A 17,054-nucleotide genomic window follows, 5' to 3' on the forward strand; every position below is an offset into this window, starting at 1 on the left:
GTAGTAAGTATCTAAAAAACAGCTCAATGAAAAAGTCTAAAATTCTTCCCTTTCTCTCCCCATATCATAAGGTTAAAATTTCTCAGATTTACTTAACAATCTGTTTCTTCTCTCTATCAAGTACAATGTATAAGTACTGGGGTTAGAGATAACTCAAAAAGAAATTCTACAACATTTCTAAGATTATAAAACACACCGTGATCTTCTTAAATCTGTGAGCCTCATGAGACCAAAATAAGTGAAGTTCTAGTAAGAGGAGATGATACTTTTATAATAAACATATTTGATCCGTGTTTACAGCATCCCAAGCAGCAAGCCAGACATATGAAACCCCCGATTACAGGCACAAGCTTGCTGCCCACAACAGCGGAGGCCACTCTGGCATTGGGTGAAATAACACTCAGAATGCTCCCTGCTTCCTAGCAGTTTGAGATCACACACCCTTTGAGCCCTAGAGACTTTGTTATTAGTACTAAGAAGACAGACATGCTGTCCTGACTGGTTTGGCTCAGTGGATAGAGCACCAGCCTGCGCAGTGAAGGGTCCCAGGTGCGATTCTGGTCCAGGGCATGTACTTTGGTTGAGGGAACATTTCCAGTAGGGGATGTGCAAGAGGCAGCTGATCCAATGTTTCTCTCTCATCGATGTTTCTAACTCTCTCTCCCTCTCCCTTCCTCTCTGTAAAAAAATCAATAAAATATATTTTTTTTAAAGAAGACAGACATGCTTACACAAAAGTAAACTCGGCATTCTAAAACACCCCCCCCCCTTTTTTTTTCTTCAGAAATAGGTCAAAAGTAAAAAGACACATTTACACTAGCCACTTCCAACCTTTAGCACAAATGTATTTCTTAAAAAAAAAAAAAAAAATCTGTTTTTGCCCAAGAATTTCGGGCCAAAACAGTGATCACGGATAGATGCACATTACACGTTCCCTGGTAAGGGAGAATGCGAACACTCAGAAGACGTTACCTCGGGCAGTGTGAAGCTGGCTTATGGAACGGACAGAGCTGCTCCACTGTGGTCTCGCAGGTGACAGCCTGAACTGCAGAAATCAAACACAAACAAGGAACAAATTCTTTGGAAACAGTAACATGCAACACAGTCATAAGAAAGTGAGATGGAAAAAAAGTGCTAACCTGTTACTTTGGAGACCGTAAAGGAATTAGCAGACTGGTATTTGCTGAAGGTGAAAACAAAAAAAATGTCTATCATTTTCTTTTAAGTATCATCGTCCACAACTTCTGGTACGTTTTAGGTCTATGAATACTTTGTTTTTTTCTTAAACACTCTTATTTAAATATCTAAATGAGTAGTAATATAAGAATACATCATCTACTTTATGCTAAATCCATATTACTTTCAAGTATGAACCAAATCAATAGCATTCTTAATATTAGTGAATGATCTCTTCATTATCAATCTCAAAAACTTAGAGAACATCATAAAATAGTACACATTTATATCTATATATTTGTTTCTTATTAAAATTAAAAGAAACCATTAAAATCTCTGTATATGAATTCTCTGTCACCATACAACCAAACTATTCACAATAGTAAACAGAAGGTAGTGTAATAAAAACACTAAATAATAAGTACCTTATAGGAGTATGCATTATTTAATCTCCCTAGTATGCAGTAAATATGCCTACTGTAAATGAATGAATCCCTCTTCATCATATGCATTGTAAAAAAAAAATAGGAAAACAAAAATAGGTCTACCATGTACATTAACAATTTCACAGGTTTATCTATATCCAGATTTTCAGAAAAGCACCTACTGCAAAAGGGAAGGCTTTCATATGACACCTTTCAATTTCAAGAGTTTCCATAATAAACATAATCAAATAGGAGTTAAGAGGAAACAAATAAATAGGGTAAATGTTTTTAAAACAAATATCTAGTGTTTGCCTTACTAAAAATAATGACTAATATTTATTATTTATTCAAGGAAGTTAGTAAATATTTGCAGAATGAGTCAGTTAATGTTTCTATAAAGCTTTTACTTGAGAGGAATGGGGGTAATGGCTGACAACCACACATCAAGCCTTCGGTCAAAACTGTCAACATTCATTCCACAAATTTGCAAAGGTTTTAAATAAAATTTTATCATTATGAATTTCAACTTTACTGTGGAGTTTTGTGCAATTGCATATGTACAAAAAAAAAACCTGACACAATTCCTAATAAAAGGCATTTCATCTGAGGTTCAATAATGTTCCTTTTTTTACACAGAAGCAAGAGACACTACAAAAATATTTCCCAAACCCCTATTTTTCTACTCTTTATCAAGTACATATGAAAATATATAGGGTTTTGGAATAACATATTTCATGTTCTTAACAGGAGAAACAATTTTAAAAGATAATCACTGCTTTTATATTAGACTAGTGGCCTGGTGCATGAAATTGTGCATGGGGTGGGGATGGGGGTGTTCCTCAGCCCAGCCTGCACTCTCTCCAATCTGGGACCCCTCAGGGGATGTCCAACTGTCGGTTTAGGCCCAATCCAGTTGGACATCCCTCTTGCAATCCGAGACGGCTGGCTCCTAACTGCTCACCTGCCTGCCTGGCTGATTGCCCCTAAACTACTCTGCCTGCCAGCCTGTTTGTCCCCAACTGCCCCTCTTGCCGGCCTGATCGCCCCCAACTGCTGCCCCCTGCCAGCCTGCTCACTTCCAACTGCTTCCCCACTGGTCTGCTTGCCCCCAACTACCCACCTGCTGGCCTGCTCACCCTCAACTGCCCCCATCTGCTGGCCTGCTTGACTCCAACTCACCCCACCACCTGCCAGCCTGATCACTCCCAACTGCCCTCACCTCCTGGCCTTATCGCCCCTAACCAGCTCTGCCTCATCCCCACCACCACAGCTTTGTCTGGAAGGTCTCCCAGTCTAATTAGCATATTATCCTTTTATTAGTATAGATTAGATTAAATTACATTTAAATGAACAAAAGAAAGGTGATATATTTATACTAGAGGCTCAGTGCACAAAATTTGTGCACTGGGGGTGTGTGTGGGGTGCCCCTCAGCCCAACCTGCACCTTCTCCAATCTGGGATCCCTCTCACAATTCGGGACTACTGGCTCCCAACTGCTCGCCTGCTTGCCAGCCTCATAACCCCCTAATCACTCCCCTGCCAGCCTGATCAATGCCTAACTGCTCCCCTGCTGGCATGATTGCCTCCAACAGCCCTCCCCTGCCAGCCCAGTTGTCCCTAGCTGCCCTCTCCTGCCAGCCTGGTCACCCCTAACTGGCCTCCCCTGTTTGCCATCTTGTGGTGGCCATCTTTGACCACATGGGGAAGTCATCTTTGACCACATGGGGGCAGCCATCTTGTGTAAGGGCATGAGGGTCAATTTGCATATTACCTCTTTATTATATAGGATACTTCAGTGACTTTTCAAAATGCTCTTTGTTATCTATTCATCTCAGTTTATTAACAAAGTTACTGTTGTAAAAAAAAAACTATTCTCCCCTAAACAGGGCAGGGAGAATAAGCAAATCTATAAGCCCTATCTGCAATAGTTTCTGTCATAGCTGAAAAGTTTATTGGCTCTCATGGAAAATCATTATAAATTTGTGCATTCTTGATGAAACTAAAAAATTTGGAGTTTCAGCATGTTCTTTGGAAGCAAAGCATTCAACTTTAATTTCAATACTTTTTCTTCTTTTTGTCTATGGAAATGCTGTAGCCAAAATGAACCTTGAAAATGACCAGTTTCTCTCTGTATAAATTCTTCTATGCTTTGCCCCAAAATAATTTACTACCTCATTGTTACAATTTAAAATCAAAAGAGCAGGCAAGTACTTACCCGATTGTTTGGATACCATTTCTATTGGACTTGATGAAATAATGCTTTCTTCCTTGTCTAGTGATATCTACCCAACCGCCATCATTGTCTATTATGCCATAATGAATTGCAGCTTTACAAATACTGGATTGCTTGGTGAAAAGGGGAGGAGAAAAAAATATTAAATATTAGAATTCTGCATGAAAGACAACTAGTTCCTATTTACATTAAGCTTTAAATTTGACAAGCATTTCTGAGCAAAATATCTATGCTTATTATATAAATTATTTTGCACATTAAAATTATATATTATATGATAGGACTCTATCCCCAAATAATTGTATTTCTACAATAGTTACCATTTCATAATATACACTGCCAATAACTTTAGCTTTACTATCCACACAGCCAGCAGGGCATTCATATCTAAATGAAAGAAAATGGGGACAAAATTTAGTTTCTCTGAATGTCGGCAAGAAAATGAAAATATTTCTGACATTTTTGTCAGTTAATTTTGACAATAATAATAAATATTACCGATTGCAGGTTGTTCCTTTGCACTGATCTCGTAATCTTACTTCACAAGAAACAATTTGGGCTAAAAGAAAAAAATAAATGTAGAAAATGTAAAAGGTGCTATATAATTCTTCACAGTCAATATAATGGCAAGCTTTTACCATTCTAAAAATATTAAAGGTGATAAAATTTAGATGGATATTCCACCTATGTGAACCTTTTAAAAAAAAAAAGTTTTTTATTGATTTTAGAGAGGGAAGAAGGGAGAGGGATAAAGAGATAAAAACATCAATAAGAGAGAAACATCAGTCAGCTGCCTCCCACACATCCCCTACAGGGGATCCAGCCAGCAACCCAGGTATGTGCCCTGACCCGGAACTGAACCTGTGACCTTTTGGATCATGGGTTGCTACTCAACTACTGAGCCACACTGGCTGGGCTAAACCTTAAAATTTTCGTAAATAATGCGGAAGTCTTACACATTTGCTGCGTGCTTACAACTTCGTTTGTGTTACTATCATCCGCTCTTGCCCGAACGTGGGTGTCATGGACTTGTGACTGCTGCCGTTCAATTTCATTGGTCTCCTCTTCACGGGGGGTGTAGTACCTGTCTGATCCTTCTGTTGGAGAGAACAGAGTGAAGGAATATGAATCCCACGTAAATGTGTACAAATGATCAAATAATGACAAATCTTGACATACCAGTTTAACATTTAAAACTAGAAAAATCATTACTGTTTTTAAATTTTTACTATTGTTCAAAGTATTACAGGTGTCCCTCTTTTTCCCCCATTGACCCCCTCCACCGCACTCCCACCCCCTCCCCAGGCTTTCGCTGCACTATTGTCTGTGTCCATGGGTAATGCATATATGCATGTAAGTTCTATGGTTAATCTCTTCCTGCTTCCCCGCCCCCTCTGAAATGTATCAGATTGGTGCATGCTTCAATGTCTCTGGGTCTATTTTGTTCATTGGATTCCACATACAAGTGAGAACATGTGATACATGTCTTTCTCTGACTGGCTTATTTTACTTGGCATGATACTCTCCAGGTCCCTCCATGCTGTTTCAAAGGGGTCGGTACTATTTTTAGCACAGGTTTTGACTGAAGGAGGTGCCCTTATGCACCACATTGGAGTGAATGAAACACATGTCAGCTTTTGAGCCCTTGATTTATTGATGCCACCATTTGGCTCTTACATGGAGTCTTTTCTAAGCTTTGCTTGTATTGTGAGAAGCAGAGAAGCAGTACAACTCATGTTATCAGTGATGAGTTTTCATAAGACACTGTGAAGTGTACCCGGTGATCTAATAAAGTCAGGGCTTAGTGAATTTGAATTTGTTTTCCCAAAGGAAATCGTCCTCTTAATCGTTTCAGGAGGATCACATTTAAAATCCTCCCATAAGAAATCCAGCCCAAAGAAGGATTGATACACCCTTTTTATTTATTACATCAGCTTTCCTGAAAAGGCTGTCCTCTTTCAGAAGGAAACGCAATGTGCAGAAATTTAAACTTTGACAATGGAGAATAATTTCGAACTTTGAATTTAATATCTTTTCCAGGTTGGATTATATGAAGGAGTCAGAACTTAGAAAAAAGGGTCAGGCTAAAGTAAGGGTTAAGTAAAATGAGTGGCCATTTGGGAGGGGTAAGTAGGCTGGAGGTTTGGGGGCAAAGAGGACAGAGAACAGACAGACTCATATACAATGAAAAATGTTTCTAAAAATTAAAAATGGCTCATAGAACAGAGTGAAACATATGGTCATTTCTGGTCACTTATTATAGAGAATGAGCATTGAGTCATTAAGGAAAAAAGGACATGTCTCCTTATGAGCGGGGATGCGTGTACTCATAGATTTTCTAATACACTTAGTCAGCATTAGTCTTCATTTAGTCATCATTAACAAAAAAGTACAAGAGTAAAAATGTTCACATGGATGGATGCCCAACAAAAGCATGATGACTTTCACAAAGCTTTGCGATTTCTAGTTTATCTTCTGGTGCTATAGGTAGGACACCGTATTTGTTACTTTAGGACATCAAATGATTTGAGGGTACTGCTTTGTATAATACTTTTACAATACTATTCTTTTTTTATTATTATTATTTTGGCATGAGAAATTGTATACTCTACAGTAAGGAGCAGAGAAGCATTACATTTCATTGAGCATGGTTCAAGTAAGAATCATAGTCTTTTGGCAAAAGCTTTTAAAGTGCTAAAAATAAATTGTGTTAAATTGCTAACTCCTTAAAAAAAATGATTAGTTATGGAGACAATGCCAGTCAACAATATACCAAGATCACTTTTAAGAATGTAAAGATACTTGTCACTCTGGGATAAATTCCCAAGTACAATTAGAAGATATCTGGAATAATCATGAAACTTTCCTTTAAATACATGGTGGTATACAAAGTGTTACTATTAAGCATATTTTTAAATATTCTAAATAGTGTCTTCAAAATGTTTGAAATAGAGTTCTGAAAATGTTTTGAGTACTTGAATACACATTTGTTTGTTTGTTTTTCTAAAACAGTAATTAATGCACAAGTTAAATTAAAATATCAACCAAACCGAGTGCCAGGACACAATAGCACATACCTTTGTAGCACAGATTTTCCCGACAGCCTCCTCCAAAGCTGGGGGGGCAGGCGGAACAGGGCCTTCCGTGTTTGTAGGGGGCGTGGCCCCACCAGTTTCCCCTAAAGAGATGATCAGTGCTCTTAAGACGTAGCCTAATAGCATCATTTATAAGACATTGCAAAATATTACTGTATGAGAATCTCCTAAGTGATGATTTTGATTTAAGACATTTATGTCTTTTATCACAGAATCTTTTGGTCACCCATTTCAAATGTAAATTGCTGCCACATTCATTTGAAATCTACCATTTGAAATATACCATACTGTTAAAAATTATAAAATCAAACTTTGGCAGAACACCAAACTCTGCTATGGAATATTCATCTATATCCTATTTGTTTTAATAAAAACAGATTTTAGACTTAGCCTTGACCCTACATATGACTGTGTGATATTTTCAATGTCATCATTTGAATGGTCTTTACACAAGTAAAAATGCATTTCTCAGTTAATCTGCAGTTGTTCATCTCTAACAAATCAAAATTAATTTATATTTATGCTGTGTCATAGTAAAAATGAAGGCACAAATAGGATTCCTGTCTTCACCAGGATCATATTTTCAACTTCTAATTCCTTTGAAGTACTGACTTTACGCATCAGGCAACCATAATTATTGTCCTATTAAATAAACTGAGTTAAAACTATATACTTTACTCATTAGAACACCCTAAAAATGAGAAAAAAATCAGCAATATAAAGTTATTTTCATGTTATTAAGAAAAATTTACAAATGATACTGGTCTTTTGTCTACTTACTTTGGGGAATAATTGCACACCAAGTAGACAGCTTTGGGCCATATCTGCCCCCAGATGTTCATGTTATGGCACAAATTAATGGCACAGCCTATTCTGCTGCTTGTTGCCCACACCACCTACGGGAGAGGAAAAAAAAAAAGGCTCAGAAATGGCAAGTGGAGATGAAGTAAGACCCAACACATCGGAGAGGGAAATGTATAAAACACAATTTATCATTTAAAATAAAATGAGGCAATGTCCAAAAGGATACTTTTCCTCCCTAAGCCTTGGGAAAGCGCTTAATTCAATTACAATAACAGAGCGACAGCTGAATAACTCCATGTGGCTATAAAAAGCATCTCCAGAATACATTTACTAAATAATTCAAAAGTTATTTTTTCACAAACCTAAATTCTGTGTTAATGTTTCTATGAAGAAACTTATCTAACAAAGGAACAGAATTTCTCATCTTAAAACAAAGTACTGGAGCAAAAATTTAGGTGTTCACATTTCTTTTTTTCTTGTTTCTTTTTTTTTTAATATATTTTATTGATTTTTTACAGAGAGGAAGGGAGAGAGATAGAGACCCAGAAACATCGATGAGAGAGAAACACCTATCAGCTGCTTCCTGCATACCCCCCACTGGGGATGTGCCCGCAACCAAGGTACATGCCCTTGACCGGAATCGAATCTGGGACCTTTCCATCTGCAGGCCGAAGCTCTATACACTGAGCCAAACCAGTTTTGGTAGATGTTTACATTTCTTATACAACGTGATATTTTCATTGGGCCACTGGTTGTTGGGGAGTTCAGTACTGATCTTGTCACACGCAAAGTCATAGAGGACAAATTCTCGGCTTTATTTTCCCTAATAAGCAGCCCCAGGTCTTCTGGAAACTCTGAACTGTGGTGAGCTTTATCTAGCTGAACCTGCCGTCAGGTATGTGATTTCAAAGTTAAAACATACCCAATACCAAATATAGGCATTAAATAAAAATTAAAAAAAGATTAAATGCTGCACACAGGTAAATACCAGAAATCAGGGGTAAATAAAACAATACTTTTATACTTTGGAAAATAAAAAAAAATAATGACACCTGAATTTGAAGGTAGTAAATTTCTACCCCACTTGCATTTATTGGGGCCATATTTAAAATATTTCACATGTAAAATCATTGCAATGGTCTTTTTAAGTATATATATTTGGAGAGTTTTTCCTGATCATTACTTACATTGCTTGTAGGCATTTCTAAGCTTATTCTACATACATCAATAACTATATAATTAATAACCATACCAAAAGCTATAAGAAAGACACGAGTTCAGTAGCCTATGTTCTCCCATAGTTACACAAATTCAACTTTGAGAAATGAAGTATAATATACCCCAAACATACCTGTGTATAATGAGTACATACAGGACCAGAACATCTGAATGGACAATACGGGTTGCATTCATGTTCATATGGGTAGGTGAAGTCTCTCACTTCATCATACCATGCTTGGACATGAAATGTTGGAGGCCTATATCTATTTGAAATGAAATAACCACAAAAAGCAAGTCAAGTTGGAGAAAATGTAGAACCAAATATTGCAAATAGATTGATATAGAGAGATTTTTGTGTGAGGTATTAATCTTAAATACCTATACCCATTTCATTACTATTATATCTATGAATTAAAAATAAAAATAAGTCTCAAATACTGGTGATCATCCTTGTATGTTAATTTTTTTATTATTCGTGTTAGTGTGAATATTTGTTTTTCTTTTTGGCACCAAGCCTTTGAAAATGTGCTACATGAATTAATAAGCATTTCATTTCGAACATGTTGTCAGAAACAAAAAAGTTACATGTGAAGATACCTTCCCCAATGTGCTCCCAAATTCTGTCCAATGGATGGAAGCAAGCTTGCAGGCCCGTGTTCCCACAGACAAGTTTCAGCCCAGGACTCTGCAGACCTCTCCAGCTCGACATCCCATGTCTGTAGTTCAAAACAAAAGCAAAATACAGATACCAACATTTAATATATATGTATAGTTTGGACATGTATTCAAAATACAGTGTTGCTCAGTTCTTACGTTTTCTCCAGTTGTACTCATTTATAAAATCAACTTCTTAGTCTGGGTGCTTACCATCTCTCAAGATTTTTGCACTAGCCTTCCCCTTAATGTCCTTCCTCATCTCTCATCCCTCCACTCTGCTCTAACAAGCGCTGAGAACTACCTAAGTGGACACAGATACACTGAAGCGATTCCTCTGTCTGAACAACATGCAACAAATTCCCATATCCACGAAGTTCAAGACCCTTGATTCCTCTGTTCCCATCACAAACCCTGCTCTTCCTGTCATTGTTTCCTTTACCTATAACATTCTTCTCCCAATGATTTGTCCGACAGATCCCTAATATTCCTTCTCAATCCAGCTTTATATAATGCATTCTTGACACTTTTTCAATTCTCCCAAATGCCAATTATCCCCTTCTCGAATCTCCTGAAACCTTGTTAGACTCCTTTGTTTAACATTCCACTGAAATGTTAGTATTTGGCTATATGCTTCTCTCTTTCTTGAGACTGTGAGCTGCTCAGGACAGTTATTTAAGTCATTGGTGTCTTTGGCCTATTTTCTGTGTCATATGGACTAAGTGGTTAATAAATGTTTGTTGAATTCATGAATGATTGAGCTTGAAACCTATAAAACATATATGCATCTTGTACACAAAATTCAATGAGGGTAATTCATTCATACTTTAAAAGTAATTTATAAAGAAATATTAAAAATTGCAAAATTACCACCAAAATGATTTTGCCTATCTTGGGTTTCATATTCAATTTGCTAATTTGTAAAACAGACAGTGTGGTCTTGCCAGAGCGGAGTCAAGAAGGATGTACTAATCCTGGTTGAAGAGCCATTTCAGCTCAATGGGAAGTAGAGAAACAGGAACACAGAGGGTTAAAGCAACAGGAGAGAGAAAGCCAGGAAAGCAAGGGAGGCTTCTTTGTTAAGCATAGTGCAAAGGGGGAGAGAGGAAAGGGGGCAGGAGCTTAAAAAGCTGAAATGCCAGGGGCTAGGGAGAACGTGTTTGCTGAGTTTCATTTTGAAAGGATGGCAGAAGGCTAATCATGGCTGTGGATTCACAGGAAGAGATGCCAGAGAGGAAAAGAAAGGAGAATGTGTGGGGAGAAGTTTCTTCATTCCTTCGCATGCATTTTTATAAATGAACATGCCTCCTCACTCAATTGTGAATCTGAAATACATAGATTTGTGGTTTTGAAGCCCCAGAGTAAAATTTATACCAAATTAGAATAAGTATATTCTTACTATAGGACATCTTTATTGTCTAGCAAAAATACGAAAATGTACCTTTATAGTAACTAAAAAATTAAGAGCAGCAAAAGTAGCTGATTTTCATAAAAGCTTTAATTTTACTTTGAACGAATGTCGAATATTCAAGATGACAGGTTTTGTGATAGACACATCAGAAATGTATGCTTAAGTATTGATCAGGCAAGCCCTTTATGTGCTAAACATGAGCATACTATTTCTTAAATTCTTACTTAAACTAGACCTAATTATACAATTAAATATATTATGTAATTGATACTAGAGGCCCGATGCTCGAAATCCATGCAAGAGTAGGCCTTCTCTCCCCACTGCCAGCACCTGCTTCCCTCTGGCACCCGGGACCCGGGCTTCCTTTGCAGCCCCGGCTTTGTCTGTAAGACCGTCCAGAAGGATGTCTGAAAGGACGTCTGGTCTAATTATCATATTATGCTTTTATTATTGTAGATAATTCAAGTTGCTGCCATTATTGCCCAAACTAGGGAAGACAAAAATATTTGGCTACAGAGTCCCAGAAAATGAGCAAGAGGCTGGTTTCCTTTTGTGTCCAGGAGGTTGGAGATCAGAGAGTCACCCCTCAAAAGCAAGCAGGCTTCCCTACAGAGCTCCCGGGAAAGTAGTTTTCCCTAAAGAGACAAACAGATTCCCGATTTCAATCTTGGGAGTCAGGATCTTGCATGGCACTTCGGTCATAAGTACAGTGAAACTACCCTTAGCCATAAGTTTCTAATCTAGCAACCGCATATTCCAGGAGTAACCAAGAACCAGAAGAAAAACAAACAGTTCCTAGATGGCTTCTTTTAAAAAATGCCCGAAACCACTGTAATGATTATAAAGCCAAACACGTGGAGTTGAGTCCTCTCCCCTTCCTTTCAGTTTGAGCTGGATAGTGGTTCCCTTCTAATGAGTAGAATGACACTGTGAGACTTCGCAGGCTGAGTTAGGAAAGACAGCCTCTATCTGGGTCTTGCTCTTTTAAGACACACATCTTGGCAGACCTGAGCCAACAAATTAGGAACCCAGCGCCCTGCACAAATAGCTGGAAAGACCGTGTGGAGAGACCACACAGAGACAGGGAAATGTGGAGGAGCTCCTTGCTGGAGTTTTGCCAGCCCCAGCAGGAGACCTGGCAGTGTGCTTGTCCTGGTCACTGCAAACACATGAGAGACCAATCAGAACCACCCAGCTGAGCCCTTGGAAGAGACCTTAAGACCCTTACTCAAGGTCAGTTGCCTCTTTTCTGCACATAATGCCAGAACCTTAGATGTCAGTGTTTCCTGTGAAGGTGAGATGGATTCCTTTTAGAGAGGATATACATACAACCAGTCCCAAATTCACAAAACAAAATGTTATATTTGAAAATTTTGTGTTTATATCTGCTGTATAGAAATTGAAATAAAATTTGAAACATATCATTCAAATCCTTTAGACTAAGTTTTCTTATTTATAAAACGTGTCAGTTGACATAGAAGATAATTCAGGTCTCTTCGAGGACTAAAACTCATTTGAGTATATTATATGGGTAAGCGGTTTTTATGGCATGACACATTTTCTACCTAATCCATTAAAAATAAGGAGAGAAATACGTATATCAAGTGAATTATAATAAGGCTAAACGAGGGGCATATATTACCTTAATATAAGAACTAAGGCAGAGGAACCTGCAAGTAAAATTTACTATCAATCTCTCTATATAAAAGCCTAAGCAACCATAACTACCATAACAACCAGAATTACTGGAACCACTGGCCACTATGACACACATTGACCACCAGGGGGCAGACACTCAAAACAGGAGCTGCACCCTGGTGGTCAATATGCTCTCACAGCCAATCTCCCATGGTACCTCCCCCCAGCTGGCAAGCCCTGATTGCCTGATTAGGGCAGGCCCCTGGACTGGGACAGGGAACTGGGGGTGGGTGGTGGCAGACGCTATACCTTTCCCGGGGGGCTAAGGGCTGGCTCCCTCCTTGGGGCCATTGACCAACCTCCTGGGCCCCGTCCCTCCCCCAGGATGGCAGGCCTCAATCGGCCAGCTGCCTGCCCACTGTGGTGGCAGTGTGGTGGTGAGAGAAGGAGGAGTGGGGGAGACGGGGAACAGTGTGGTGATGGGGTTCCAATGATGGTGGCATCGCCATTCGGCATCTGTTCCTTCTGCGTCTGGCCCAGCAACCATTGCTTCCTCTCCAGGCCTGATCGCCGGCCAGGCCTAAAGATCCCACTTGTGCACCAATTTCATACACCAGGCCTCTATTATTTAATAAATATTAATTAGTGACAACTTTTAAAGTGATTATTTAAAATTCTATTCAAGACCTAACCGATTTGGCTCAGTGGATAGAGCGTCAGCCTGTGAACTCAAGGGTCCCAGGTTTGATTCCAGTCAAGGGCATGTACCTTGGTTGCGGGGCACATACCCGGTGGGGAATGTGCAGGAGGCACGTGACCGATGTTTCTCTCTCATCGATGTTTCTAACTATCTCTCTCCCTTCCTCTCTGTAAAAAATCAATAAAATATATTTTAAAATAATAAAAAAAAAAGAAAGAAATCTATTCAAGCATAGGTGTTTAGGTCAAGTTCAATAATACAAAACAAGAAGATTCTTTTTGAAAAAATACATACTAAAAATATAGCTGTCCTAGAAGAAATATTACCATAACAACATGGAATGTATATTTTTATGCCACAACATTATATGTCAGGTTTTTAGACCACCAGTAATTCATACCAATCCCATTTAAATGTAGGTTAGTCTCTATACATTTCTATTTAAATTCAGGTTGTAAATTAAATCAAGATGGCCTGAAGGGATTTTTTCCTCTCTGAACTATTCACCCAGCACTAATTTAAAGCCAAACCGCACTTAAAATTACCATTTCTTATAAGATGGGTACTTGAGGTGTATAGAAATGAAAAACACTCTATTTTCCACCTAAATCCTAGGCTGTTTCTTCTTAGAGCCCAGTAAAGCATCGAATGAGGTTTTATTACTAAAAGAAACAGAAAGCAATTGACATTCTTTGGCTCCAATGTTATTTTTAAGCTACTTCAACCTGGAGGCTCTACTGTGTGTGTCTGTGTGTGTGTGTGTGTGTGTGAGAGAGAGAGAGAGAGCTTAAATATTATCAAAGGGCTTTCAAAAGTAAACCTAAAAATATATAGTAATTTTAGTGCTAAAATGTTTTACATGTAGAAATTGCAAGTTATGTAGCTATCTAGACATGTACAGACAATCTCACTGGTTGCTATACTTTGGAAAGTATGAATGAGCATATACAATTCTGATTCCTACTTGAATACCTGCCTACACTGCTTTAATAACAAAGAAGGTTGGATATTACTCAACAATGTAGTTTCAAATAGAGTTTCTATTGCCAGTTGCCAGTACCTTGGGCGAAATCAGTACTACACACAAGGCAAAAACAGACTTTAGTCATATTAATTTTTCCTTCTCTTTGACATGGAAATAGTTTTCTCTCTTAAAAATGATGGTGTTGTCAAAAGCACCTCCTTGACCACAGTTAATTTAGAGCTTTTTCTAAATTCACATCATTTAAAAATGCATGTCCTGAGAATTGTTTAATCTTTATAGCTTAAAAATTATTGTAGTACATTAAATACGAGTTGAAGGCTAAGGTTAGTCACTAAGAATTTGTCTAAAGATGAGCATTTTCTTATGTGAAATCTGATGAGCAAAATAAACTGATGAGCAAAATAGACCCAGAGACGTAAAAGCATGGATTTCCAAGATAAATGCAAAAAATAACCCATGGACACAGACAGCAGTGTGGCGAAGGTGGTGGGGGGCAAGAGCAGGGTGGAGAGGGTCAATGGTAGGGGGAAGCGAGGCATCTATAATACTTTCAACAATAAATGTAAATTAATAATAATAATTGGTCTTGGACTATCATACCATTACATAGCCTAATTAATGACAACAATACCAGTTCATGATACACTTTAACATTTCATATGAATTTTTAAAATATGCACTGCTCTCTGGCAAAGTAATAACATGAAACCATGGTGGTGTTGAAAAGGCAATTTCACTGGAAGTCCAGATCTGAGCTCTAAGATCTTACCATCCTATCATCCTACGTAAGTAGCATTATGAGATTATTTTAAAAAACCATTCAAGCATTTGAAAACAATTGAAAAATGAACTATTTTCCCAGCAAGCCTACTTTAGTTCTGAGTTGTTGGAAATAATAGCACTCCAGCTTCCAATGGCATTGAGAATTCCCTTCCCTAGGGTCATGTCTTCTGACATTTGCAGGTGTCAAATGACATTGCCATTCGTGATAAAATTTCCTCTCCTTTCCTTACATTAATGGAGCTAAAAGTATGCTCACACTTGTCCAAATTACTCAAGTTATGCCAAAATTTTCCTGACTACTGCAATTGTATATTTTCACATGTATCTTTGAATATGTCAAATTTTGTTTGTTTGCTTATCTATATCATTAGGAAGCTGAAATAAGTCTCGTCCATTTTTTCTTTAGCTTCAAAATTCTATTATTTTGTACTTATAGTCTCTTACAGAAGAATACCCATAGTGCTTGTAAAACACCATACACTGTAAAATAATCTTCTTATTCCTAATTAAGGGCATTTCTTAACTATGAAGCAAGAGCTGTGTTGTGATTTTCAGGAATATAAAACTAACAACATCCCAGATCTTCCAATTAGGTATATAGAGCAGAGATAAATTATTTCTGACTATTCTCTATATGGTAAAGTTTTAATATCATCCAAAACTAACAGTTAACTGAATAAAATGAGAAAATATTCTCAGAAAAGGGAATGATTGGGCATGCAGCCTGGGCATGTGCCCTGACCGGGAGTTGAACCGTGACCTCCTGGTTCACGGGTCGATGCTCCACCACTGAGCAACACTGGCCGTCTGTTATCTCTACTTTGATTGAAACTCTGTGTCTGTGTTCCATAGAACACAGGCTTTGTTCCTAAGATCAACTGATTTTGACCAGAACCTCATTGTCCTAAGGCAGTGGTCAGCAAACTCATTAGTCAACAGAGCCAGATATTAACAGTACAACTATGGAAATTTCTTTTGAGAGCCAAATTTTTTAAACTTAAACTTCTTCTAACTCCACTTCTTCAAAATAGACTCGCTCAGGCCGTGGTATTTTGTGGAAGAGCCACACTCAAGGAGCCATAGAGCTGCATGTGGCTCGCCAGCCACAGTTTGCTGACCACAGTCCTAAGGGCTTGATGATGAAGGGAGTGGATATGAAGGGGAGGAGTCAAGGGATTCAGGGTGCTGCATGAGGCCAGTGTGAATTGAAAGGAAAGAAAGGAGAAAAGTTCACATTGAAGAAGTGAAGTTCCTGCATGCTTACAATCCCCCCTCTTATCTGACTCTTACCATCTCACACGCCCACCTCTTTCAGGATGGTCCCTGAGCTTAGAAGGGGCATTTTAAGTGTTCGATTTACAAACAGGAACCACAGCAATGGTAGAAGCAGCAGTAGGCTTGGATATCTGTATGCTAAGTAATACTCAGAGTAAACCACAAGTTAGTCTCTTTAAGAATGCCAGCTGAGCCTGGCCAGTGTGGCTCAGTGGTTGAGTGTCGACCTATGAATCAGGAGATCATGATTTGATTCCCGGTCAGGGCTCATGCCCAGCTGTAGGCTCAGTCCCCAGTGGGGGGCGTGCAGAAGGCAGCCAATAGATGGTTCTGATCATTGATGTTTCTATCTCTCCCTCCCTTTCCGTTTCTCTCTTAAATCATTCTTAGTAAATATTCTCAGTAAAAAAGTTAATACCAAGTCTCTCTTCAGCTTAGTCCTAAAAACCCAATGGGAAAATATTTGAAATAAAGCAGTTTTCTGCATGTAATTTCCCCCTCAGCTAAAAGGAACAGCAGGATTTTTTCAGCCAGCTCACGAATAGAAGTAGTTAAAGAACATCAGACATGTAAGTTATCTCTTTCTAAATACCACCTTTAATTCTTGCTGGGCCATCACTTCTGGAAAAAAAACATTTGCAAATTATCCATTCT

The 17,054-nt window shown here is 38.3% G+C and overlaps 1 protein-coding gene and 1 long non-coding RNA gene across 3 annotated transcripts in view; one reads left to right on the plus strand and one right to left on the minus strand.

Annotated features, from left to right (window-relative positions):
• The window catches only part of LOC311612207, a 794,730-nt gene that overhangs the window by 386,853 nt on the left and 390,823 nt on the right, over window positions 1-17,054 (plus strand). The window lies entirely within an intron of this gene.
• The window catches only part of CRISPLD1 (cysteine rich secretory protein LCCL domain containing 1), a 40,107-nt gene that overhangs the window by 10,334 nt on the left and 12,719 nt on the right, over window positions 1-17,054 (minus strand). The window contains exons 3-12 of the mRNA XM_084865010.1: window positions 9,552-9,670; window positions 9,085-9,217; window positions 7,710-7,825; window positions 6,912-7,012; window positions 4,791-4,931; window positions 4,333-4,393; window positions 4,155-4,221; window positions 3,817-3,947; window positions 1,140-1,183; window positions 973-1,045 (exon numbers count right to left, since the gene is read on the minus strand). Coding sequence (XP_084721136.1) covers window positions 973-1,045; window positions 1,140-1,183; window positions 3,817-3,947; window positions 4,155-4,221; window positions 4,333-4,393; window positions 4,791-4,931; window positions 6,912-7,012; window positions 7,710-7,825; window positions 9,085-9,217; window positions 9,552-9,670 — 986 coding nt within the window. The remainder of the gene's footprint in view (window positions 1-972; window positions 1,046-1,139; window positions 1,184-3,816; window positions 3,948-4,154; window positions 4,222-4,332; window positions 4,394-4,790; window positions 4,932-6,911; window positions 7,013-7,709; window positions 7,826-9,084; window positions 9,218-9,551; window positions 9,671-17,054) is intronic.

The sequence above is a fragment of the Pipistrellus hanaki genome (genome assembly GCF_964339955.1).
Source record: "Pipistrellus hanaki genome assembly, chromosome: 17".
NCBI classification, from domain to species: Eukaryota; Metazoa; Chordata; class Mammalia; order Chiroptera; family Vespertilionidae; genus Pipistrellus; species Pipistrellus hanaki.